The sequence below is a fragment of the Coregonus clupeaformis genome, chromosome 40, assembly GCF_020615455.1.
Source record: "Coregonus clupeaformis isolate EN_2021a chromosome 40, ASM2061545v1, whole genome shotgun sequence".
NCBI classification, from domain to species: domain Eukaryota; kingdom Metazoa; phylum Chordata; class Actinopteri; order Salmoniformes; family Salmonidae; genus Coregonus; species Coregonus clupeaformis.
In genome coordinates this window covers 17919587-17947233 of record NC_059231.1, presented here as the reverse complement: position 1 = coordinate 17947233, position 27647 = coordinate 17919587, and the positions used below count along the sequence as shown (strand labels likewise).

The window sequence follows — 27647 nt, the reverse complement described above, 5'->3', positions numbered from 1 at the left end:
AACTTGTAGGGTGTGGTATACCGCAGGGCAGTTTTCCAGGCCCTCTACTTTTTTCTATTTTTACCAATGACATGACACTGGCATTAAACAAAGCCTGTGTGTCCACGCATGCTAATTATTCAACCATATACAGTAATAATATAATAATAATATGCCATTTAGCAGACGCTTTTATCCAAAGCGACTTACAGTCATGTGTGCATACATTTTTACGTATGGGTGGTCCCGGGGATCGAACCCACTACCCTGGCGTTACAAGCGCCATGCTCTACCAATTGAGCTACAGAGGACCACGTCAAAAGTTTGGACACACCAACTCATTCCAGGGTTTTTCTTTATTTTTACTATTTTCTACATTGTAGAATAATAGTGAAGACATCAAAACTATGAAATAACACATATGGAATCATGTAGTAAGCAAAAAAGTGTTAAACAAATCAACATGTATTTTATATTTGAGATTCTTCAAATAGCCACCCTTTGCCTTGATGACAGCTTTGTACACTCTTGGCATTCTCTCAACCAGCTTCACCTGGAATGCTTTTCCAACAGTCTTGAAGGAGTTCCCACATATGCTGAGCACTTGTTGGAGGCTTTTCTTTCACTCTGCAGTCTGACTCATCCCAAACCAACTCAACTGGGTGGAGGTTGGGGGATTGTGGAGGCCAGGTCATCTGATGCAGCACTCCATCACTCTCCTTCTTGGTAAAATAGCCCTTACACAGCCTGGAGGTGTGTTGGGTCATTGTCCTGTTGAAAAACAAATGATAGTCCCACTAAGCCCAAACCAGATGGGATGGTGTATCGCTGCAGAATGCTGTGGTAGCCATGCTGGTTAAGTGTGCCTTGAATTCTAAATAAATCACAGACAGTGTCACCAGCAAAGCACCCCCACATCATCACACCTCCTCCTCCATGCTTTACGGTGGGAAATACACATGCGGAGATCATCCGTTCACCCACACCGCGTCTTACAAAGATACGGCAGTTGGAACCAAAAATCTCCAATTTGGACTCCAGACCAAAGGACACATTTCCACCAGTCTAATGTCCATTGCTTGTGTTTCTTGGCCGAAGCAAGTCTCTTCTTCTTATTGGTGTCCTTTAGTAGTGGTTTCTTTGCAGCAATTCGACCATGAAGGCCTGATTCACACAGTCTCCTTTGAACAGTTGATGTTGAGATGTATCTGTTACTTGAACTCTGTGAAGCATTTATTTGGGCTGCAATTTCTGAGGCTGGTAACTCTAATTAACTTATCTTCTGCAGCAGAGGTAACGCTGGGTTTTTCATTCCTGTGGCGGTCCTCATGAGAGGCAGTTTCATCATAGCGCATGATGATTTTTGCGAATGCACTTGAAGAAACTTTCAAAGGTCTTGAAATGTTCCGTATTGACTGACCTTCATGTCTTAAAGTAATGATGGACTGTTGTTTCTCTTTGCTTATTTGAGCTGTTCTTACCATAATATGGACCAAATAGGGCTATCTTCTGTATAACCCCCCCTACCTTGTCACAACACAACTGATTGGCTGAAACGCATTAAGAAGGAAAGAAATTCCACAAATTAACTTTTAAGAAGGCACACCTGTTAATTGAAATGCATTCCAGGTGACTATCTCATGAAGCTAGTTGAGAGATTGCCAAGAGTGTGCAAAGCTGTCATCAAATATTTTGATTTGTTTAACACTTATTTGGTTACTACATGATTCCATATGTGCTATTTCATATATTCCACATATATAATTGATGTCTTCACTATTATTCTACAATGTAAAAAATTGTAAAAATAAAGAAAAACCCTTGAATGAGTAGGTGTGTCCAAACCTTTGACTGGTAGTGTACGTGTCAGCAACCACAGCTAATGAAGTCACTGAAACCCTTAACAAGGAGTTGCAGTCAGTTTTGGAATGGGTGGCCAGTAATGAACTGTTCCTGAACATCTCTAAAACAAAGAGCATTGTATTTGGTACAAATCATTCCCTAAGCTCTGGACCTCAGCTGAATCTGGTAATGAAGGTGTGGCTGTTGAACAAGTTGAAGAGACTAAATTACTTGGTGTTAACTTAGATTGTAAACTGTCATGGTCAAACATATAGATTCAATGGTTGTAAAGATGGGGAGATGTCTGTCTGTAATAAAGATATGTTCTGCTTTTTTGACACCACACTCCACAAAGCAAGTCCTGCAGGCTCTAGTTTTATCTTATCTTGATTATTGTCCAGCCATGTGGTCATGTGCTGCTAAGAAAGACCTAGTTAAGCTGCAGCTGGCCCAGAACAGAGTGCCACGTCTTGCTCTTCATTGTAATCAGAGGGCTAATATAAATACTATGTATGCCAGTCTCTCTTGGCTAAGAGTTGAGGAGAGACTGACTGCATCACTTCTTATTTTTTAAAGAAACATTAATGTGTTGAAATTGTCAATTTGTTTGCATAGTCAACTTACGCACAGCTCTGACACACACACTTACCCCACCAGACATGCCACCAGGGGTCTTTTTATAGTCCCCAAATCCAGAACAAATTCAAGAAAGCGTACAGTATTATATAGAGCCATAATTGCATGGAATGCCCTTCCATCTCATATTGCTCAAATGAACAGCAAACCTGGTTTCAAAAAACAGATAAAGCAACACCTCGCGGCACATCGCCTCTCCCCTATTTGACCCAGATATTTTGTGTGTATGTATTGATATGAAGGCTATGTGTGCCATTTTTAAATGTCTGTAGTTCTGTCCTTGAGCTGTTCGTGTCTATTAATGTTCTGTATTATGTCATGTTTCATGTTCTGTGTGGACCCCAGGAAGAGTCCGGGAAACCGGCCCCCAGTGTTTAGTGTTTAAAACTTAAACGTATTGTTGTCACACTCTGGTTCTAGGACTGTGTGTTAGAGCCAGGGTGTATCTCATTTGGTGGTGTTGGGGTTGGGTGAGTTTCATTTTGTTTGTGTTTAGTGGTGATTGGTCAATGACTCCCAATCGGAGGTAACGAGTGTCAGCTGTCGGCTCGTTATCTCTGATTGGGAGCCATATATATACTGTTGTGTTTCACGGTTTGTTGGTGGGTTTTTGTTCTATGTTCAGTCTATGTACTGAGGACGTTACGGATCGTGTTTTGTTTTGTCGTTATTTCAACATTAAAGTCATGTTCACTCCCAACGCTGCGCTTTGGTCGTATTTCATAGGCGATCGTGACAGAAAAACCCACCACAACGAGACCAAGCAGCAGTTGGAATACGAGTGGTGGAGCGTGAAGAGCGAAGGTTGGGAGAGGACTATGGAGGCCTGGTCCACCGAGAGGAGAGACCCCCAGAAAATTTTTAGGGGGGGGCTCACGACGTCGGGGCAGAAGGTGTACGGCCTGGAGGAGTGCAAGAGGTTGGCAGAGATGGCCGCCAGTTTAAGGGGGCCACTGGTTACGAAGGGGATGGAAAGTGTGGAGGCACGGCGAGAGGTACTGGGGGTGTTTCCAGTCCGGTCCGGCCCGTTCCTGATCCCCGTGTAGGGCCAGGGGTGTGTGTCCCCAGTGCGGTTCTGTCTGTCCCTGCTCAACGCACCGAGCCTACGGGGTGCGTCGTCAGCCCTGTCCAGCCAGAGCCGTCCGCCAGACAGGATCAGCCAGAGCCGTCCGCCAGACAGGATCAGCCAGAGCCTTCCGCCAGCCATGAGCAGCCAGATCCTTCCGCCAGCCATGAGCAGCCAGATCCTTCCGCCAGCCATGAGCAGCCAGATCCGTCAGCCAGCCATGAGCCGTCCAGCCAGGATCCGCCAGAGCCGTCCAGCCAGGATCCGCCAGAGCCGTCCAGCCGGGATCCGCCAGAGCCGTCCAGCCGGGATCCGCCAGAGCCTTCCAGCCAGGATCCGCCAGAGCCGTCCAGCCGGGATCCGCCAGAGCCGTCCAGCCGGGATCCGCCAGAGCCGTCCAGCCGGGATCCGCCAGAGCCGTCCAGCCGGGATTCGCCAGAGCCTTCCAGCCAGGATCCGCCAGAGCCGTCCAGCCAGGATCCGCCAGAGCCGTCCAGCCGGGATCCGCCAGAGCCGTCCAGCCGGGATCCGTCAGAGCCTTCCAGCCAGGATCCGCCAGAGCCGTCCAGCCGGGATCCGCCAGAGCCGTCCAGCCGGGATCCGCCAGAGCCGTCCAGCCGGGATCCGCCAGAGCCGTCCAGCCGGGATCCGCCAGAGCCTTCCAGCCGGGATCCGCCAGAGCCGTCCAGCCGGGATCCGCCAGAGCCGTCCAGCCGGGATCCGTCAGAGCCGTCCAGCCGGGATCCGCCAGAGCCTTCCAGCCGGGATCCGCCAGAGCCGTCCAGCCGGGATCCGCCAGAGCCGTCCAGCCGGGATCCGCCAGAGCCGTCCAGCCGGGATCCGCCAGAGCCGTCCAGCCGGGATCCGCCAGAGCCGTCCAGCCGGGATCCGCCAGAGCCGTCCAGCCAGGATCCACGCACCAAGCCAGGGGCGCGTGTCGTCAGTCCGGTTCCGGCCAGCGGGGCTAGACAGGCCCAGGGGTACTTTGGGGGGTTGGAGAGGAAATGGGGAGGAAGCCCGGAGCCGGAGCCTCCGCCGAGGAGGAATGCCCACCCAGCCCTCCCCTGTTTGCTTGTAGTTAGGCGCGGTCGCAGTCCGCGCCTTTGGGGGGGGGTACTGTCACACTCTGGTTCTAGGACTGTGTGTTAGAGCCAGGGTGTATCTCATTTGGTGGTGTTGGGGTTGGGTGAGTTTCATTTTGTTTGTGTTTAGTGGTGATTGGTCAATGACTCCCAATCGGAGGTAACGAGTGTCAGCTGTCGGCTCGTTATCTCTGATTGGGAGCCATATATATACTGTTGTGTTTCACGGTTTGTTGGTGGGTTTTTGTTCTATGTTCAGTCTATGTACTGAGGACGTTACGGATCGTGTTTTGTTTTGTCGTTATTTCAACATTAAAGTCATGTTCACTCCCAACGCTGCGCTTTGGTCGTATTTCATAGGCGATCGTGACAATTGTGCTGAATAAACGTGTTCATATGGTTAATAAGTGTTTCAGTGAATAAACATGTTCTGGTTCTGGACACGTTTTCTTTTATATTCTAAATTGCTTGACGCGTTTATAAAGTGTTTGAGAAAAGGGTAGTCTTCTGTCAAGTGAAATACTGAGGAAACCTTGTGATGGAAAGGTTTCTTAGAGTTGATCCTTTATCAGTGCTGTAACTTCAGTGCTTCTGTTCTCTATTTCTTACTGAATGTTTTGTTTGTCTGATATGATAGCCTTTTAGAATAAACAACACCAATGTGTTGTTCACACCAGTCAGTGAGATTGGTTGGCTGATGCCCGTTTTGTGTATTTTTAAGGGAATGGTATTTGTGTGCACACCCAGAAAATGAAGTAAACAGAGCACTTGTGGGAGCTGATAGTATACCAGTATGCAGATGTATTTTCTTCTCTGCCATGTAGTGTGGGCTTTTCCTTCACTGGTGCTGTGAAATGTGTCAGACCTGTTTCTCTGTATTTTCCCATGGGAGCTCTGGCAGGGACTGTACGCAGCATGCTATGTTTTGTTTCCCGTTGGTCTGGACTGTGCTTACCTCATCTCACATTGAGCTGCTAGCGTTGTCAGTTTGCTTATTTGTAACAAACATCCCACACTGCCTCGCTTTCTTCTCACTGCCTGTAGCTCGATGCCCACTTACTCACTCCCAGAGGGCATGACAGTGGGTCGACAATCTTTTCATACAACCCCATGTCAGTGCAGTGTGATGAGACAGACGACCTCCATGTTCACAGAGTGTAAGTGATAGTTATAGAGTGAAGCTGTGTGTTCTGGTTTGACCCTGTAGCCCAAATGTTTATGGGGAAGAGTTAGGGAGGGGAAGAGTTAGGGAGGGGAGGAGTTAGGGATGGGAACGTCCTAGCACTGACAGGATGGAGTGAGGGGTCAGTGAGCGAAGGTGGGAGATGGGAGAGGAGGTGAAGAGAGGGAGAGGGGAGGAGATCAATAGGGAGGTGGAGGGAGTTTGAGGGAGATGGAGGGAGATGTGAGAGATAGAGGGAGATGTGGAGGAGGTGAGGGGTTTGTGGGTAAAAACATTTTAGTGGACACCCTCTTGACGGTGAAGAGAAAAAAAAATGCCATGGGGGGAGAGACGATTTAGCGATTTTATAACACCTTTCATGCAATTAATTTTTTTTTTGCTATGAGGCGGAGAGAAAAATGTGCAGTTTTACAACAAATTGTCTGCAATTCTACACAATTTCCGATAGGGTGGAGAGAAATGTTTGAAGTTTTGAAGCAATTTTCCTGCTTTTCTACACCTTTTGCCATGTTAATATGATATCTGAGTGAGCGTGACTAGCAAAATCAATGGGGGCCTCCTGGAAGTCAGGGCCCCTGGGCACGTGCCCTGCATGCCCGGCCGGTAATTTGACCATGATTAATACAAGATTAGATAGCTGGCTAGACTAATTTAGCAATCTATACAATGTTAGCTGACATGGGCTAATTGAGGGACTGTCAGTGACAAACTGCTGTTGCACAACCAAATTATGAAATTGCACCTTGTGTATTCTACTATTCTAACTCTCAACAGTAAGTTGAGACCACGATTGAGTTCCTAAAAATAAAAAAGGTTTTTGGGTCCCTTTAGTGGCCGCAGGGCCTAAGCGGTTGCTTATGTCCCTTAGTAGCTAGGGACAGCTCTGGGACCGTGAGTGGAGGTTGGAGATTAAGGGAGAGGTGCAGGGAGATAGAGAGGGGGAAGAGGAGAGGTGAGGAAGTGTGTTTTTGCCAGCTGAGTGTCCCCGTGAGAGATAAAAGGTCAGCTCTGCAGGGTTGGAATGTAAACAGCCTAGGTCTGCAGGGTTGGAATGTAAACAGCCTGAATCTGCAGGGTCATATTGCAGTCTGGGGGGAGTTACAACCCTCTACAGCCAGCAGAACCAACCTCACACAATCTGTCTCAATCACTCCATCCCTCTATCCCTCAGATCATCATACTGTATCTCTCTCTCCATCCCCCATCCCCATCTCTCTCTCTCTTTCTCACTCTCTCTTTCTCTCTCTCTCTTTAGAACTAAACTCTCTCTCTCTCTCTCTAGAACTAAACTCGCTCTCTCTCTCTCTCTCTCTCTCTCTGCATGCTGGGAGTGTTTGGTGCGTGCTGGGAATTGTTTGAGTGAGTGCTAAGTGCGAGTGTTGTGTAGAGTTAGATATCCTGGGTTTTCCTTTTCTTGGTGATATCCTTTTTTCTTCTATGCATGATTAAGATTATTATTTCTATTTTTTTGTTGTGGTAGAATTAAGTATATTGTTTTTCGTGTCGAAATTACCCTGATTTTGGTGGGGATGGCGGCCCGAATCGGGACGCCGTCCCTGTCACTTCGACACGGCTTTAGGTGTGTTACTGAAGCTACTGTCACGGTGGAAGAGGTTCTGGTCGCCGTAGGAGAGAAGGTAGGATATGAGAATGTTGCTTATGCGTCACGGATGAATAAAGCGGTGGTGGTATTTCTTAAAGAAGAGCGCCTTGTTGATCGTATGGTTGAGCATGGCATACTTCTTAAAGGAATGTTTATTCAAGTTACGCCGCTTTTTTCTCCGTCAACAAGGGTAACGATTTCAAATGTACCGCCGTTCATTCCAAATGAGCTATTGGAGCGCGAGTTATTGCGCTTTGGGAAGTTTGCAAGTTCAATTAAGGTTGTCCCATTGGGTTGCAAACACCCGGCGTTGAAACAGGTAATGTCGTTTCGGCGACAGGTGTTTATGTTTTTGGACTCACCGGAGCAGACTTTGGAGTTATCGTTTAAAGTCAAGTATGACAATAGACTGTATATGGCTTATGCTAGTACGGGTAGTCAACGGTGTTTTGAGTGTGGGGATGTTGGTCATAAGCGACATGCTTGCCCGAAAAGGGAGAAGGCAGAGGGAGGGGCGCAGGTGGTCCTCGTAACGCCTGGGCCCACTGATGTAGGAAGAGGTGGGCTGACAGTGGTAGAACAGCCACACGCATCTGTTGCTGAGGAACAAGTTGTCCGTGTTGAGGGCACAGAGGTGCAACTTGTACCAGAGGGAAATGTTATGCAGCAGAAAAAAATGGTTGTAGAAGGTAAGGATGGATCTGAAGGGCCATTTCCTCAGACTGGTGAGGAGGTGCCCAGTACGAGTGCTGTGGTACAGGAGGGGGTACATGTGGAGCTAATCTCCCAGGTAGTGGAGGAGATGCCCACTAAAAGTAATGGGTTACAGGAGAGGGTTCATGTGGAGCTCATCTCCCAGGTAGTGGAGGAGATGCCCACTATGAGTGCTGGGGTACAGGGGGGCTAGTCTCCCAGGTAGTGGAGGAGATGCCCACTATGAGTGCTGGGTTACAGGGGGGCTAGTCTCCCAGGTAGTGGAGGAGATGCCCACTAAGAGTAATGGGGTTCAGGTGGGGCTAGTCTCCCAGGTAGTGGAGGAGATGCCCACTACGAGTAATGGGGTTCAGGTGGGGCTAGTCTCCCAGGTAGTGGAGGAGATGCCCACTACGAGTAATGGGGTTCAGGTGGGGCTAGTCTCCCAGGTAGTGGAGGAGATGCCTGGTACGCAGTGATGGGGTGCAAGTGGGGGAGTGTTGAAAGGGATGTGGTAGAGGGGAGTCAGTGGTCTGTGGCCTCAGTTGAGGAGGATCAGGAGAAGGATATGGATATGGATATCTCTCTTGATACGGTATCAGCTGGTGAGGACTCAATTTACGATCTAGAGGAGGTAAAAGGGTTTCTGGATCAGACTTTTGGGAAATCTGTCAAATTGGCAGATTATTTTGATGTTGATAAGTTTGTGAGGTCAGCTGTGATGTTACAGAAGACGGTGGGGTTAGACCAGTTGAGTGAGAAGAAGCGGTTTCGCTTGAGGAAATTTGTTACTGCTGTTGCAGCAGCAAAGGGTGGTGGGAAACGTGGTCAGGTTAAGAGAAAATTTAAATAATGATGATGATTATGCCTCATAGGGTGTTCTATTCTCTTTGTCTGGTTTCTCTGTGGTATCTTCTGCTTTTCCTTTGTCTTTTCTATATGGAGGTACTAAGGGTAGGTTCTCTCAACATTAATGGAGGAAGGGACAGGAATAAGAGGGCTTGGGTATTAGAAGTAATAAAACAGAAAAGGCTTAATGTAGTTTTCCTACAGGAGACACATAGTGACGAGGAAAATGCGGCTGACTGGGGTATGTGGTGGGAGGGGCAGCATATACTCAGTCATGGTACTAATTTCAGTGCTGGGGTGGCAATCTTGTTTTCTTCAGGCTTAGGGGTGACTGTGGTATCTACAACAGAGATTGTCAAGGGTCGGGTTTTATTGGTCAAGGTGAATGTTATGGGGTTTTTGTTTGTTTTTTTGAATGTTTATGCTCCTAATGAGGGTACAGAGCGTATTGTTGTTTTTGATAAAATAAAGGAAACCTTAAGACAGTGTGACCAAGAGGGGTGTATGGTTTTAGGGGGGGGACTGGAACTGTACAGTGGATTTTACTGTTGATCGCACCGCTGAAGAACCTCACCTGCGGTCAGCAATTTATCTGTCTGGTCTATTAACTGAGTTTGAGCTTTCTGATGTGTGGAGAGTAAGGAATGCAAAAGTTAGGCAGTACACATGGCTAAAAGTTAATGAAGGTCATGTCAGTGCAGCAAGGTTAGACAGGTTGTATGTATCTGAGCAATACTGTAGTAGGGTTGGAAGGTGTGACATTACTCCTGTGGGTTTCTCTGATCACCATATTGTCACTGTTGATATTCACTTGTCCTGTCCACGAAGGTCATCATCTTATTGGTATTTTAATGTTAAATTGTTACATGATGTCATGTTTTGTGAAAGGTTTTTGTTGTTTTGGGAAAAATGGAGGGTTACAAAAGGGAATTTTGAGTCCTTGAGACAATGGTGGGAGGTTGGGAAGGCCCAAATACGATTATTTTGTCAACAGTATACTGCTCTGTCTCGAATTGAAGTTAAAGAGACTATCAGGGCCCTTGAGCAGAACATTAAATCTATTGAATTGAAGTTGCTCACTCAGAATGACCCCCGGACTAGTCATGAGCTTACAGGACAAGAAACATGAATTGAGGTCGTTTCTGCATGAAAGAGTGAAGGGTGCCTTGATTAGGTCTCGTTTCGCTTCCCTCAAGGATATGGATGCTCCTAGTGCTTTTTTTTTTAACCTAGGACAGTCGACATTGCAACGTAAACAGATGGTCTGCCTTCGTCTCCCTGATGGGAAGGTGACCACGGACGACAGTGAAATGCGTCAACATGCCGTGGATTTCTATTCTGCCCTCTATAAGGCGGAGGATTGTGACTCTCTGTGTACTGAACAGTTGTTACACGGTCTTCCTCAATTGGGACCTGAGCAAAGAGTCGCATTGGACTCTGACATTACACTGCAAGAGCTGTCCACAGCAGTTATGCAGCTCTCAACAGGCCGAGCCCCTGGCATTGATGGTTTACCATCTGAGTTTTACAAGCACTTTTGGGGGTCTATTGGGGAGGATTTTTATGAAGTGGTGTGTGAATCTTTTCATGAGGGCTCTCTTCCTGTATCTTGTCAACGTGCGGTACTTTCACTGTTGCCAAAAAAGGGGGATTTGGCTCTCATAAAAAATTGGAGACCTGTTGCTTTGCTGTGTGCAGAATATAAAATTGTTTCTAAATGTCTCTCAAACAGGTTGAAAGAGTATCTGGGATTGTTGGTCCACAAGGACCAGTCCTACTGTGTACCTGATCGCTCTATTGTTGACAACTTGTTTCTAATAAGAGATGTTTTGGACATTTGTAAACTGTCTGATGTAAATGTGGGTTTACTTTCTTTGGATCAGGAGAAGGCTTTTGATCGTGTGGACCACCAGTACTTGTTTAAAACAATGAAAGCCTTTGGGGTTGGGGATGTTTTTTTGTCTTGGATGAAGTTACTGTATGCTGGGGCCTCGTGTATGGTGAAGGTGGGGGGTGGTTTGAGTTGTCCCATCCCTGTCCAAAGGGGCATCAGGCAGGGATGCCCAATTTCAGGGCAGTTATACAGTCTGGCGATTGAACCAATGCTTTGCTTTTTAAGAGCGAAGCTTACTGGTTTCTCTGTGCCAGGTGTAATGAAGGGTCCCACGATAGCACTGTCTGCGTATGCAGATGACGTGACAGTTTTTATTACAGGGGATGAGGATGTTAAGGTTCTCTCAGACGCCTTAAAGGTGTATGAGGGGCCTCCTCAGCTAGAGTCAATTGGGGAAAGAGTGAAGCGCTGTGGGCAGGCCAGCTTCAGATGGGGTCCGCTCCACGGTTACCAGGGGGGCTTCAGTGGGGCAGAGATGGGATGAAGACTTTGGGGGTTTTTCTAGGCTCCGATGTCTTTCAGAAAAAGAACTGGGAGGGTGTAGTGGAGAAAGTGTGTGCCAGACTGTCAAGATGGAAATGGGTGCTGCCCCAGCTGTCTTATAGGGGAAGGGTACTGGTAGCTAATAACCTAGCTGCCTCTACCCTGTGGCACAGACTAATGATTTTACAGCCACCAAAGGGTCTGATACAAGAGCTTCAGAGGACCCTTGTCAACTTCTTCTGGTCTGGACAACATTGGATTAAAGCTTCAGCCCTGTACCTGCCACTGCACGAGGGTGGGCAAGGCCTGGTGGACATTTCTTCCAGGATCATGGCTTTCCGGCTTCAAGCAGCCCAGAGACTGTTGTACAGTGACGGTTCTAGCTGGGTTGACACAGCCTACGCATTGATGAGGAGAGCGGGCTGTTTGGGCTTAGACAAGCATCTTTTCCTCTTAAAGCTGGAGGGGGGTGAGTTGCCTGGCCTGACTCCATTTTATGAGTCTGTTATGCAGGCTTGGAGAGTTCTGGTCAAGTCCCGTAAGGCCTGCACGCCACCAGGGATGTGGCTTTTTGAAGAGCCTCTTTTTCACAACACTGCCATCCAGTCCCGTGTTCTGGGTTCAGCTAGCCTACGTTCATGCCTGTTAGGCGTGGGGTGTACTAAGCTGGGTCATCTGATGTGGAACAGGAATAGGTCGTTGGAGGAGCTGGGAGAAAGAGCGGGGATCCGATCGTCTCGCCTACTGAGGAAGGTCGTCGCTGAGGTCTGTGATTCCTTGCCAGTACTTCATCTGCAGTATGTGACTGACACTTCCAACTCTGATCGGTGGAAGGAGGGTCTGGATTATGTGTTCCCTGCACTGATTGTTAGTGCTGCGGCGGGGGGCATTCGAGGAGGACGTGGGGATGCTGCTTTCCTTCGATACCCCGGAGCTGGGGGAGTTCAAGGAGGTGGGAAAGAAGGCCATGTACAGAACATGTGTAAAGGTGTCCCATGCCTCTTCCCTGGAAGGGGTAAAATCGACGAGGTGGGCGGGTGTGCTTGGTCCAGGTGCCTCCCCAAAAGGCCGCTGGCGAACACTATACAAACTGCCTATTGATAAGAGGACAGCTGACCTCCAATGGAGGATAATACATGGAGCCATAGCCACCAACATGTATCTGGTACACCTGGATCCTACTGTTGGGGAGGAGTGTCCATTCTGTGCTGAACCTGAAACTCTGGCACATCTGTTTTTACAGTGTCCCAGGTTGGTCGGGATGATTGACCTGATCACTAACTGGTTCTCAGCGCTGGGAGAGGTTTTCTCTTCCCAACTGTACATATTGGGGCCAAAGTACAGGTTTAGTCAGAAAGCTGTAGTTTTGTTGCTTAATTTTGTGTTAGGGGCAGCAAAATTAGCCATATGGAAGACCCGAAAGAACAGTATTCGGGGACAGGGGTCTGTGGATGTGGTGGGAATGCTGGAGGGAATGTTGGCAGCAAGACTAAGAATTGAGTTTGCCTATTACAAACTGGTCAACAATATTGATCTGTTCATGAGTATATGGGGCATTCAGACGCTGTTGTGTTCAGTTACTGTGGAGGAGGAATTGGAGTTGTGTTTTTAATTGATGTGTAAATACGGTTTTGTATGAGTATTTGTGTGGTGGGCTCCCAGACCCAATAAAGATTATTTAAAACTCAAACTCTCTCTCTCTCTAGAACTAAACTCTCTCTCTCTCTCTCTCTCTCTCTCTCTCTATCTCTCTTTAGAACTAAACTCTCTCTCTCTCTCTCTCTCTCTCTCTCTCTCTCTCTCTCTCTCTTTAGAACTAAACTCTCTCTCTCTCTCTCTCTTTAGAACTAAACTCTCTCTCTCTCTTTAGAACTAAACTCTCTCTCTCTCTCTAGAACTAAACTCGCTCTCTCTCTCTCTCTCTCTCTCTCTCTAGAACTAAACTCTCTCTCTCTCTCTCTCTCTCTATCTCTCTTTAGAACTAAACTCTCTCTCTCTCTCTCTCTCTCTCTCTCTCTCTTTAGAACTAAACTCTCTCTCTCTCTCTCTCTCTCTCTCTCTCTCTCTCTTTAGAACTAAACTCTCTCTCTCTCTTTAGAACTAAACTCTCTCTCTCTCTCTCTCTCTTTAGAACTAAACTCTCTCTCTCTCTTTAGAACTAAACTCTCTCTCTCTCTAGAACTAAACTATCTCTCTCTTTAGAACTAAACTCTCTCTCTCTCTCTCTCTCTCTCTCTCATCTTTAGAACTAAACTCTCTCTCTCTCTCTCTCTAGAACTAAACTCTCTCTCTCTCTAGAACTAAACTCTCTCTCTCTCTCTCTCTCTCTCTCTCTCTCTAGAACTAAACTCTCTCTCTCTCTCTCTCTCTCTATCTCTCTTTAGAACTAAACTCTCTCTCTCTCTCTCTCTCTCTCTCTCTCTCTCTCTCTCTCTCTCTCTCTCTTTAGAACTAAACTCTCTCTCTCTCTCTCTCTCTCTCTCTCTCTCTCTCTCTCTCTCTTAGAACTAAACTCTCTCTCTCTCTTTAGAACTAAACTCTCTCTCTCTCTCTCTCTCTCTTTAGAACTAAACTCTCTCTCTCTCTTTAGAACTAAACTCTCTCTCTCTCTAGAACTAAACTATCTCTCTCTTTAGAACTAAACTCTCTCTCTCTCTCTCTCTCTCTCTCTATCTTTAGAACTAAACTCTCTCTCTCTCTCTCTCTCTCTCTCTCTATCTCTCTTTAGAACTAAACTCTCTCTCTCTCTCTCTCTATCTTTAGAACTAAACTCTCTCTCTCTCTCTCTCTAGAACTAAACTCTCTCTCTCTCTAGAACTAAACTCTCTCTCTCTCTCTCTCTCTGTCTCTTTCTCACTCTCTCTCTCTCCAACCAAAGTTATTTGAAGCCAAAATGACACACAGTACAACCCTGTACCAGGGTCCTCTGCCCTAACCTAGCCATGTCACTAACAGTAGAGCCTAAAATATGCTGCTCAACTCTTTGATCCTTCCACTCTAGCCATTACCACGAGCCCGTCCTCCCCAATGAAGGTGCCACCAACCCCGAGAGAGAGAGAGAGAGAGAGAGAGAGAGAGAGAGAGAGAGAGAGAGAGAGAGAGAGAGAGAGAGAGAGAGAGAGAGAGAGAGAGAGAGAGAGAGAGAGAGAGAGAGAGAGAGAGAGAGAGAGAGAGAGAGAGAGAGAGAGAGAGAGAGAGAGAGAGAGAGAGAGAGAGAGAGAGAGAGAGAGAGAGAGAGAGAGAGAGAGAGAGAGAGAGAGAGAGAGAGAGAGAAGAGAGAGAGAGAGAGAGAGAGAGAGAGAGAGAGAGAGAGAGAGAGAGAGAGAGAGAGAGAGAGAGAGAGAGAGAGAGAGAGAGAGAGAGAGAGAGAGAGAGAGAGAGAGAGAGAGAGAGAGAGAGAGAGAGAGAGAGAGAGAGAGAGAGAGAGAGAGAGAGAGAGAGAGAGAGAGAGAGAGAGAGAGAGAGAGAGAGAGAGAGAGAGACACACACTTTGGAAGTCTGCAGAGCGGTAAATAAAGTGTATAGTTCAACTTTTTTCTCTTTAAACTCTGAAAGACACACATTTAGTCTAAACCATTGGTTCTGATGTTGAATTGGCGAAGCATAGCAGCAGCCATTTCTGAACTTTGTTTTCGCCCTAAGGAAGCTATTTCAGGGAGTTTTTTGTTGATTTTCTCTTTCCTTTCGAAACTACAGGGTAGTTTACCCATTATCTCTCCCAAATGCCCCAATTTCAACAACCATTATCCCAAATATCAGGCAGCTGTTTTGTTTGGGAGAAGTGAGGAAGAAAGACCTTCAGATCAATTTCTCTCTCTTCTTGGCCTTCTTTTCCACAGAAGACATTTCAGTTTCTATAGAGAATGTATTGCAGTATCTTGAGAAGCGGACGACCTTGTGCTCTGACTGAGACCCAGATCTGTCCTCAGACCAGTCCTTAACCTCAAGGTCCTGTTTAGAGAAGTTAATGAGGACTTTATGTTGGCTGGACCCAGGCTAGTTTGGCCCCAAGTGGCCAGCAGTGTGTCCCATGACTCTGTCCCAAACATCAGGGCTCTTTCTCAATTCATCTTTCAGTGATTCCTCACATCCGCTCTCCTAGTCTCCTCAACCGTATCGAAGGTGAAGGTCCAAGGTCCCTCCCCTCAGACCTTGCTCTCCAATGCTTTTTGAGAAGGAGGCGAGGAGAAAGGATGGGCTATAGAGTCAGATCTGTGGGCTATAGAGTCGGATCTGTGGGCTATAGAGCCGGAGAGAGACTAGTCACTTGGCATCTGTTAATGTGTAACAGACCGACCAGGTCAGTCTGTGTGTTCCTGGGTGCTCACTTGTGTGTGTCTGTGTGCTGAGGGATGATCCATGATGGTGAAAACTAATCGAGGAGACGGCCCGGCCAGCCTGTTTCTGCCTCATCTCTCCTCTGATGCAGAGTAATGGCCTGTAGGAGACTGTAGGAGGCTCCACTGGGGCAGAGAGGAGCTATCTTGCACCACACTCACAGATTAAATGTATCACCCACTGGTTGGATCAACATTGTTTCCATGTCACTTCAACCAAAAAATTCAATGTGATGACGTTGAATCAACATGGAAAACTGATTGGATTTGCAAAAAGTCATCAACGTAAGGGAATGTCATATTTCTTATCACCCAACTTTTTACCTAAATCCAATGACAGGGTGACATTTTTGGTTGATTTTATGTTTAATTCAAATTAATTGACAACTCAACCAAAACTAGACGTTGAACTGACATCTGTGCCCAGTGGGTAGTCACACACACTTACTGGTTGCTGCCCCTAGCACCCTTCACTAGCATGTAGCTCCCCTCACTAGTATGTAGCTCCTTTCACTACCATGTAGCCCCCTTCACTAGCATGTAGCCCCCTTCACTACCATGTAGCCCCCTTCACTAGCATGCTAGTGGTGGTAGAATGGTGCTCTCAGATGGTTCAGTATTTCTCCTGTGAGTCCTCTCTCCCTCTCTCTCTCTTCCTCCCCCCTCCCCCCTCTCTCTTTCTCTCTCTCTCTCTCTCTCTCTCTCTCTCTCTCTCTCTCTCTCTCTCTCTCTCTCTCTCTCTCTCTCTCTCTCTCTCTCTCTCTCTCTCTCTCTCTCTCTCTCTCTCTCTCTCTCTATCTCTCCTGTGTAAACATTCAGTCAGAACAGCTGTGGCACTTCAAAGATTGTCTGCTCTAGCCTACGGACACATGCACACACACTGAAACCCCTCCAAGCCATAAGATTGCTAAAAAAGCTTCCCGGACTACTGCATTGACCCCTTTTTGCGCAAGCTTTTTGACTCATCACATACACTGCTGCTACTGTTTACTATCTCTCACTTTATTCCTAGTTATACAGTGCCTTGCAAAAGTATTCATCCCCCTTAGCATTTTTCCTATTTTGTTGCATTACAACCTGTAATTTAAATGGATTTTTGTTTGGATTTCATGTAATGGACATACACAAAATAGTCCAACTTATTTCAAAAAAGAGAGGGCCGCCCACCAAAACTCACGGACCAGGCAAGGAGGGTATTAATCAGAGAGGCAACAAAGAGACCAAAGATAACCCTGAAGGAGCTGCAAAGCCTCACAGCAGAGATTGGAGCATCTGTCCATAGGACCACTTTAAGCCGTACACTCCACAGAGCTGGGCTTTACGGAAGAGTGGCCAGAAAAAAGCCATTGCTTAAAGAAAAAAATAAGCAAACACGTTTGGTGTTTGCCAAAAGGCATGTGGAAGAAGGTACTCTGGTCAGATGAGACTAAAATTTAGCTTTTTGGCTATCAAGGAAAACGCTATGTCTGGCGCAAACCCAACACCTCTCATCACCCCGAGAACACCATCCAGGTTTTTCATCGGCAGGGACTGGGAAACTGGTCAGAATTGAAGGAATGATGGATGGCGCTAAATACAGGGAAATTCTTGAGGGAAACCTGTTTCAGTCTTCCAGAGATTTGAGACTGGGACAGAGGTTCACCTTCCAGCAGGACAATGACACTAAGGATACTGCTAAAGCAACACTCGAGTGGTTTAAGGGGAAACATTTAAATGTCTTGGAATGGCCTAGTCAAAGCCCAGACCTCAATCCAACTGAGAATCTGTGGTATGACTTAAAGATTGCTGTACACCAGTGGAACCCATCCAACTTGAAGGAGCTGGAGCAGTTTTGCCTTGAAGAATGGGCAAAAATCCCAGTGGCTAGATGTGCCAAGCTTATAGAGACATACCCCAAGAGACTTGCAGCTGTAATTGCTGCAAAGGGTGGCTCTACAAAGTATTGAATAGTTATGCATGCTCAAGTTTTCTATTTTTTTCTTCTTATTTCTTGTTTGTTTCACAATAAAAAATATTATGCATCTTCAAAGTGGTAGGCATGTTGTGTAAATCAAATGATACAAACCCCCCAAAAATCCATTTGAATTCCAGGTTGTAAGGCAACAAAATGGGAAAAATGCCAAGGGGAGTGAATACTTTCGCAAGCCACTCTATGTACAGTGGGGAGAACAAGTATTTGATACACTGCTGATTTTGCAGGTTTTCCTACTTACAAAGCATGTAGTGGTCTGTAATATTTATCATAGGTACACTTCAACTGTGAGAGACGGAAAGTAAAACAAAAATCCAGAAAATCACATTGTATGATTTTTAAGTAATTCATTTGCATTTTATTGTTTTAAATTCCATCTCTCACAGTTGAAGTGTACCTATGATAAAAATTACAGACCTCTACATGCTTTGTAAGTAGGAAAACCTGCAAAATCGGCAGTGTATCAAATACTTGTTCTCCCCACTGTATATATCTACCTCAATTACGCAGTACCCCTGCACATCGACTCAGTACTGGTACTCCTTGTATACAGCAAAGTTATCGTTACTCATTGTGTGGAGGGCAGCAGAGGAGGGCTGGAGGAGTGCACAGGGGGGAGGAGGAGTGCAGCAGTGGAGGGCTGGAGGAAGGCACAGGGGGGAGGAGGAGGGCAGCAGAGGAGGGCTGGAGGAGTGCACAGGGGGGAGGAGAGCGTATCTGCGCCCTCTTGTCTAGGGATCAGTCTTCTGGGACAATGAAGGAGGGCCATTGAGAGTCCTGTCACATCCATCAGTAGGACTGGGGGAGAGTGGAGAGGGGATAGGGGGAGTGAAGGGGAGAAGAGGGGAGTGGAGAGGGGGACGGAGGAAGGAGAGGAATGGAGGGGGTAAAAGATGGAGGGAATGTAGGGGATGGGGGAACAGAGGAGTTGGAGGAGAGTGGAGGTGGGAAAGGGTGCAAGCCTAAATAGGGTGCTCTGTAAGCGTCTGCAAGAGGACGAAGCAGGGCGGAGTGCAGGCACATTGAAGAGATGGCTTGGAGCAGAGCAGAGTAGAGCTTGCAAGCTATAACAGACTGTACAGAGATACAGTGAGGGAAAAAAGTATTTGATCCCCTTCTGATTTTGTACATTTGCCCACTGACAAAGACATGATCAGTCTATAATCTTAAAGGTAGGTTTATTTGAACAGTGAGAGACAGAATAACAACAAAAACATCCAGAAAAACGCATGTCAAAAATGTTATAAATTGATTTGCATTTTAATGAGGGAAATAAGTATTTGACCCCTCAAGATCCTCCCGAGTAGTTCTGGGCTGATTCCTCACGATCATTGCAACTCCACGAGGTGAGATCTTGCATGGAGGCCCAGGCCGAGGGAGATTGACAATTATTTTGTGTTTCTTCCAATCGCACCAACTGTTGTCACCTTCTCACCAAGCTGCTTGGCGATGGTCTTGTAGCCCATTCCAGCCTTGTGTAGGTCTACAATCTTATCCTGACATCCTTGGAGAGCTCTTTGGTCTTGGCCATGGTGGAGAGTTTGGAATCTGATTGATTGATTGCTTCTGTGGACAGGTGTCTTTTATACAGGTAACAAGCTGAGATTAGGAGCACTCCCTTTAAGAGTGTGCTCATAATCTCAGCTCGTTACCTGTATAAAAGACACCTGGGAGCCAGAAATCTTTCTGATTGAGAGGGGGTCAAATACTTATTTCCCTCATTAAAATGCAAATCAGTTTATAACATTTTTGACATGCGTTTTTCTGTATTTTTTTGTTGTTATTCTGTCTCTCACTGTTCAAATAAACCTACCATTAAAATTATAGACTGATAATTTCTTTTTCAGTGGGCAAACGTACAAAATCAGCAGGGGATCAAATACTTTTTTCCCTCAGTGTAGATGATATATCTGCCTCCTCTCCACACCTTCATCACAGATCATGCACATAACGCTCACTCCCCTTCACGTCAAAGAAGGAAGAGACGGTTCGACAGAGATTTGGAGGTTGAGTCAAGGATATAGGGAGGGGAAATATATTCAACAGTAAATAGATTCTCAGAGTCCACTAAATGGATTCTTAGTCCATACCATCATGGTTGAGTGAGTATGTATACTGTACAGATGTAGGATCTTAATTTGATCACTCTGTTGCAGGATAACTTTTCTGCAATGCAGGAGATTTAAAACTTGTAGTGTATTTTAGGTTTGTAAAGGCTTCTGAAGTTTGTAGTTTTCACTTTGACATTTCAGACTTGATTTTCCATTACGAATAATTTATCAACCCCCCCAAAAAATACCATTAATTATAATCCACATAATCATTTACATTTCCTGTTGCTGCAGGATAATTTTCCTTTTGTAGCAAACTGGCTCGAATTAAGATCCTACATCTGTAAGTGCACGAGTCAATGCACATAAGTGCATAAGAGTCTGTGTACAAACAAGTGCACTTTAGGCAGTCTCAAGCGGTCACAGCAATCTTTCTAAATACTGTACTTGCTGTAGCCCACTGAAGCAAATCCTCTGAAATACCCCTGTGTCTTCTTTCCAGACACATTTATTATGCAGTTAGCCTAGCATTTAAGAGCGTTAAGCCAGTAACCAAAATGTTGCTGGTTGGAATCCCCGAGCTAACTTGGTGAAAAATGTGTCTGTGTTGTTCTTGACCAAGGCACTTAACCCTAATTGCTCCTGAAATCGCTCTGGATAAGAGCGTCTGCTAAATGACTAAAATGTAAATGATTCACAAACCATAATTAATAGTCACCATGCTTGTTGTCATATGTCACAGAGCGACCTAGTCTTATCTACAGAGTGCCATCCATGTTTAAGCAAGAGCCATTTCCCATCTCTCCAACTGTCTGGCTCACTGTTAGCGGTTTGTTTCATTAACATTTCCTACTTTCTCTGTAAAAATTGAATACATTTCCCTCCCAAACATAATTTTTCTTCTGTAAATGTGATGAATCCTCCATCCTCTCACTAATTGTATTTTCAGCTATTTTATTTGCCCATTAAAAAGTAATATTTTTTTTTTCTGTAGACGGTTGCCGGGGGCAGATTACTTATTGCCTCCAAAAGTGTCAAAGTGACAAAGTTGGAAGAAATGAGGTGTCACCTGGGTTTGAGAGAAACTAGATAGTGTTGGTGAAGGTGCATCATTGTTGTTGATTGGCCCTTCTTATAGAGGAGAATGAAGTCAGAGATACATTAGAGAGTGTTTACACAAGTCAGTCCAGGACTAGAATAATTGACTGTCTTGGAAAATAAGCAGGAAAAATTTACTATCTTCAGTTTGTTTTTCAATGTCCGCCATTTTGTATTCCTCAAACCAATGTGTTATAGTTACCTTCAAACTGACATTTAAACTGACATTTACGGTGAATAACTTGTTGAAGTGATATATCTTCTGCTTGAGTCTTATTTCCAAATGTCAGTAGCTCAATTGAACAAAAAAATCATCACAAATGTAATGTCAAACTCGTATGAAAGTATAAGGCAAACTAGAATACTTAGTATTGAATATGAATAGAATAGTAAGTATTGTGATATTAACATGTCCTCCACCTCTCCTCATCACTGTGTCATATATCATAATTTCTAAATGGACCCGTTTAGTCTGAAATAGGGTCTCAAGCCTCTAGCCTCATCCCTCTACTGCCCTGCGGACCTATGGGCCTGCTCACAGACACACAGACAGCTCCATCCATCCAGCCCAGCTCCAGCCAGCTCCAGCCCGGACAGGCAGGCAGGCATTGTACAGCCGTCACCCATCTCAGGCCTGTCACAACCGGGGCTGGGGGGGTATAGTTGTGGTGGTATTGGGTGTGCATGGGCCCTGTGGTATTCGGAGTTGGACTCTGTGAGCTGACTTTGTTCCAGTAGGGGTGAATAGAGGGACTTGATGGAGCGGCGAGGGGTCAGGGGTTAAGCTGACGGAATTTCTCGCTGAGAAAAGATGGTAATGACCTAAACGATGATTCATTGCATAGGCATCCATCACACACACAGCAAAAGATGGAGGGGTGTGTGAAAGGAGGGGTGTGTGTGCATTTGTTTTGGATCACGTCATCACTACTCCACTCCTAGAGCTGGGCTATTGAGGACATGACCACCTGTAGTAACAGTTCATTTGAAAAACAGTTCTAGGGTCAATGTGACGTGTGCAGTGTTTGACAGATGACCCAGTGAGGGTATGTGTGATGGTATTTGAAGAGCTTGTTGACTGTCATGGTGTTATCGTAACGCCTTGATATGAGGGTAATAAAAAGTTACAAAAATAATAATAATTCAGTTGAGGCCCTGGCTCTTATCTGTCCTGAGTTTAAACTGTCCTAGTTGTCTAATTTAATCACAGTGGGCCTGTATGGCTGGCTGGCCTACATGACTCTCTCTCTCTCTGCTAATTTCTCTCTCTCTCTCTCTCTCTCTCTCTCTCTCTCTCTCTCTCTCTCTCTCTCTCTCTCTCTCTCTCTCTCTCTCTCTCTCTCTCTCTCTCTCTCTCTCTCTCTCTCTCTCCTATCCCACCCATTTTTTCTCTCCCTCATTCTCCCCCCTCTCTCCCTCTCTCTCTTTCTCTCTCCCCCCTCTCTCTCTCTCTCCGTTCTTTCTCTCTGTTCATGGTAATATGAGGAAGGTTAATTGAAAAGAGTCTCTCAGACCGAGATAACACCGAGACTCATCAGGGTGAGCAGACACAGTGTATACGTCCCAAATGGCACCCTATTCCCTATATAGTATACTACTTTTGTCATAAGTAGTGTGCTACGTAGGGAATAGTGTACCATTTAGGATGCAGTTTAGGACTAACTCCTCTCTCTCAATGAGCTTAACATAGATTTATTGAACTAATCAATTTGTCTCTTTCTTTGTTACTCTCTTTCCTAGGGGCTGCTTTAGGCAGCAGCACCTCCCTCTCTCTATCTCCTTCTCTCTCTATCTCCATCTCTCTCTCGATCTTCTCTCTTGCTCTATCTCCTCTCTCTTTCTCTCTCTCTCCCTCTCTTTCTATCTCCTTCTCTCTCTATTTCTATCTCCTTCTCTCTATCACCTTCTCTCTCTCTCTCTATATATATATCTCCTCCTCTCTCTCTCTCTCTATCTCATCCTCTCTCTCTCTCTCTCTCTCTCTCGCTCTCTCTCTCTCTCTCTCTCTTTCTCTTTATATCTCCTTCTCTCTCTCTCTAATAATAATAATATGCCATTTAGCAGACGCTTTTATTCAAAGCGACTTACAGTCATGCGTGCATACATTTTTGTGTATGGGTGGTCCCGGGGATCGAACCCACTACCCTGGCGTTACAAGCGCCGTGCTCTACCAGCTGAGCTACAGAAGTCTCTCTCTCTCTCTCTCTCTCTCTCTCTCTCTCTCTCTCTCTCTCTCTCTCTCTCTCTCTCTCTCTCTCTCTCTCTCTCTCTCTCTCTCTCTCTCTCTCTCTCTCTCTCTCTCTCTCTCTCTCTCTCTCTATCACCTTCTCTCTCTCTCTCTCTCTCTTTCTTTCTTTCTTTCTTTCTTTCTTCCTCGTTATAAGCCATCTCCTGGTGACACTTTCATGTTTTTCCAGAGTCCAGACATGGGCTTTTCTGTTTTCATGTCACCATGTGGTCTCTGTATAGTAGTCTCTCGCCTTGTTGTGCATGGCAATGTTCCACTGTGTGAAGAAGAAGCCAAAATGGCGGTCGTTATGGATGCTCCGTCTCAAAGTCGAGAGAGAGAAACTGAATGGCAGACTTTTGCTCAAGTGCGCAGAGGCCCCCCATTCCCTGAAAGAGATTAGAGGAGAGGAGGAGAGGGGATGAGAATGATAGTGGAGAGGGGAGTGTCACATAGGGGGTATACGCTGGCCCTAGTCCATGCCAACTTTAGCTTCTCTCTCTCTTCCAGCACTAGTGGGTCAGGCCAGCTATTTTTAGTGAGACTGAGACCTTAACACAAAGTGAGAGAGAGTACCATCTCTCAGGCTCCCATACAAAAGGCCAATTCTGCTCTGTTAGCCAAGTGGTGTCTGTGTGTGTGTGTGTTCGTGCGTGTGTGTGTGTTGTGTGCCCCAGCACTGAGCTAGGGCTGGGGTATTCTTAATTAAAACCAAGGCATGCGGTTCTAAAGGAATGTAATTGGCCCGTGGAGAAACAACGGGCGTTGGTGTGGTAGAAGATTGGAGGAAGGTGTGTGTGTGTGCGTTCGTGTGTGCGTGTGTGCGTGCGTGTGTGTGTGTGTGTGTGTGTGTGTGCATGTGTGTGTGTGTGGTGGAGGATTGGACTCTGAATCACACTGCTTTAGCCTTAATGAGAGAATAAGATGCTATTTCCATCTTAATGACATCTGAGCTGCAGCCCTGGTCCTATCTGGTTACCTCACCTCGTAATCCACTGGCTGGCCCACTCAGCTCCATTTTGACGCAATTAACAAACAACAATACGTTTTGTGTCTTTTCATGGCATCTGTGTTGTTAATATTACTGTCAACAGTTGCAGCATTTGCAGGCAGCCACTTACTCTTTCTAACGCAGTAGTCAGGCAGCCACTTACTCTTTCTAACGCAGTAGTCAGGCAGCCACGGTGAGTCTTTTTCTAACGCAGTAGTCAGGCAGCCACGGTGAGTCTTTTTCTAACGCAGTAGTCAGGCAGCCACGGTGAGTCTTTTTCTAACGCAGTAGTCAGGCAGCCACGGTGAGTCTTTTTCTAACGCAGTAGTCAGGCAGCCACGGTGAGTCTTTTTCTAACGCAGTAGTCAGGCAGCTCCCTTTTTAACAGGTGAGTGCTGCATCCAATCACTCTTTTTACGTGTGTTTATTTTGGTTTCCTAGGCAACGGAATGGATTCCAGACGATGACACCAGGAGGTCCTGTCAGAGCAAAGGGAAGACAGAGGTAAACAACGACTTTGAGACCCCCCGGGAGGGGTCCACACACACACACACACACAAACATACACGCACACATGCACACACACCACACACATACACACACACACATACACACACACTGGACCTTCCCTGAATAGGAGCATTTCCTTTAAAAGACAGCTGTTGATTGGCTGGTCAAGGGGCTCTAGGGGGTGTTGTGGGAGGGGCTTATAGTGATTTTGTGATTATTGGGCCCCTTCAATCAAATGTGTTTTCTGGCTGGGAAGTGAAAAATAACACAGACTTTTTAGTAAGCCACTCAAGGCAGAGCCTTTCTCCTGTCCTTCCAACGGCTGATAGCAAACGCTGTGATCATTTTGTTATTTCGCTTTTCTTTGTGAGAATTGATTGGCATGCTATTTTTATCTCAAAAGCCCAACAGAGAAGAGAAAGTAAAAATCCCTTCTCTCTGAAACCTGTAGAACGTCATCTGACCTCAAGTTTGAAGCACAGCTAGGTTATTTATTTGCCAAGACAGGATATTTAAGGGCAACAAATAAGTTTCTTTCCCTCAATCGTCAGACAATGCTTTCTAAAAAATTAGATATGATTAGACTAGGTTTAAATGTGTTACATTTCATCTTACAGATGAAAGATAGAAAAACATTCCAGTCATATCATTAAAGTGAGCCGTGTGGGTCGTATTCATTAGGGCACTCTGTTGCAAACCATAGCAAAATGTTTTGCAATGAAAACAAGAGTTTATCAGGTTTAAAATCAAATCAAATGTGTCACATGCGCCAAATACAACAAGTGAAATGCGTACTTACGAACTAAAGGAAAACGTAACACAATAAAAATAACAGTAATGAGGCTATATACAAGGGGTACCGGTACCGAGTCATTGTGCGGGAGTACAGGTTAGTCGAGGATTATGATAATATGTACATGTAGGTAGGGGTAATGTGACTATGCATAGATAATAAACAGAGAGTAGCAGCAGCGTATGTGAAGAGTGTGAGAGAATGTGAATGTGTGTGTGTGTGTGTGTGTGTGTGTGTGTGTGTGTGTGTGTTTTTGTGTGTTTGTGTGTGTGTTGGAGTGTCAGTGCAAGAGTGTCAGTGCAAAAACATAAATAAATAAGGGGGTCAATGCAAATAGTACGGGTGCATTTTATTAACTGTTCAGCAGTCTTATGGCTTGGGGGTAGAAGCTGTTAATGAGCCATTTGGTCCCAGGTTCTTATCAAGTTCAGGTAGTCCCTCCCCGTTTCGGTCCGTTTTCTTTTGTTTGGTTTCTAGTGAATACGACCAAGGTACGTTGCTTTCTAACCTCTAACAACCTCTCTGCTCTCTACCACCCCCTGTAGGTGGAGTGTCAGAACTACCTCCGCGTCCTGCTGGTCAATAAGACTGAGGTCATCACCTGTGGAACCAATGCCTTCCAGCCTCTCTGTATCACCCGGGAGGTAAGGAATGGGGGAGTGATGGAGGGAGGATGGATGGATGGAGTGATGCGGGTCGGAGAATAGAGTGATAACCTACAGGGGTGTGGGTGGGGCAGGGTGATAGGGAGGGCATGATGAGAGAGTAAAGGAGGATGGTACACTGTAAAAAATGCTGGGTTGTTTTCTTTAAAAACTGCTGGGTTATTGATGCTGGGTGTTGGGTTATTGGTGCTGGGTTATTGAGATTTGACCCAACAGGTCAGATCAGATGACTGAAGGCGTAGTTTAGTAGGGCCGTGGCTTTCAGATTGTTATTTTTAGTCACCTGTGAGAGTAAATGTCATTTCTGTTAATCTGTTGTATAGTTATTACATATTAACACTAGAACTGCCTGGCCTTTCAGCCTATAAGTAAGTACCCGCTAGAGAATGTTGCCGGGCGTCCCCTTTAGAATCGGGTGCATATAAACCCGCAAGGTGCCTAAACATTAGCACCAACGCTTGATAAATAGTGTATAAACAATTGCATTGCATGAAGAAATATTAGTGGAAATATATCCATGTAAAAATATAACAATAGTTATTTGGTTAGATAGAGTCAAGGATATGTTTTGTATACTTCTACAAAGTCCTAGTGAAAAATGTAGGCCTATAGGCTATTTTCGACACTTCCAGCCAATGACGCATCAACATTCTAACAGTCTTATTTATATACATTTCATATATGCTATCAGATGAATAATAATTTGGTTGTGTTTATTAAGGTCTTAGGTAACATTAGAATACTAAATAACTATAATTTCAAAGAATATAATAGCATTTTCATTAGTTTATGTTACTCTAGGCTATAAGTAAAAAACGAAAAACCACTACCGTATTTTCCGCACTATAAGGCGCACCGGAGTATAAGCCGCAGCAGCTAAATTGAATGATGTGTACATATATAAGCCGCACTGGACTATAAGCCGCAGGTGTTTTAATGTTTAATACCTAGGAGGTCTTCTAGTGGCCGTTAGCTGTAAAAATCCATAGATTAGCCGCACCGTTATATAAGCCGCAGGGTCGAAAAATTTGAAAAAAGGCGCGGCTTATAGTCCGAAAAATTACGGTAAATCAAATCAAATCAAATTTTATTGGTCACATGCGCCGAATACAACAGGTGCAGACATTACAGTGAAATGCTTACTTACAGCCCTTAACCAACAGTGCATTTATTTTAAACAAAAAAGTAAGAATAAAACAACAACAAAAAAGTGTTGAGAAAAAAAGAGCAGAAGTAAAATAAAGTGACAGTAGGGAGGCTATATATACAATAAAATAAAGTGACAGTAGGGAGGCTATATATACAGGGGGGTACCGTTGCATAGTCAATGTGCGGGGGCACCGGCTAGTTGAGGTAGTTGAGGTAATATGTACATGTGGGTAGAGTTAAAGTGACTATGCATAAATACTTAACAGAGTAGCAGCAGCGTAAAAAGGATGGGGTGGGGGGGCAGTGCAAATAGTCCGGGTAGCCATGATTAGCTGTTCAGGAGTCTTATGGCTTGGGGGTAGAAGCTGTTGAGAAGTCTTAGTAGTCTGTTGAGAAGTCCCTCACAAATCAACCCACAAGGTGAGCGGTGAAATTATTAAAATGAGCGCCAACGCTGATAAATATAGACATAACACAAACCTCTTCATTACACTATTGTTGTTCTACATTAAATCAACCTTTTAATCCTCCTTATCATTCAGTT

At 45.4% G+C, this 27647-nt stretch overlaps 1 protein-coding gene across 4 annotated transcripts in view; it reads left to right on the top strand.

Annotated features, from left to right (window-relative positions):
* Window positions 1-27647, top strand: part of LOC121555194 (semaphorin-5B) — a 300942-nt gene that overhangs the window by 153173 nt on the left and 120122 nt on the right. For all 4 annotated transcript variants that reach the window (XM_041869034.2, XM_041869033.2, XM_041869032.2 and 1 more), the window contains exons 6-7: window positions 24428-24490; window positions 25835-25933. In XM_041869034.2, coding sequence (XP_041724968.2) covers window positions 24428-24490; window positions 25835-25933 — 162 coding nt within the window. The remainder of the gene's footprint in view (window positions 1-24427; window positions 24491-25834; window positions 25934-27647) is intronic.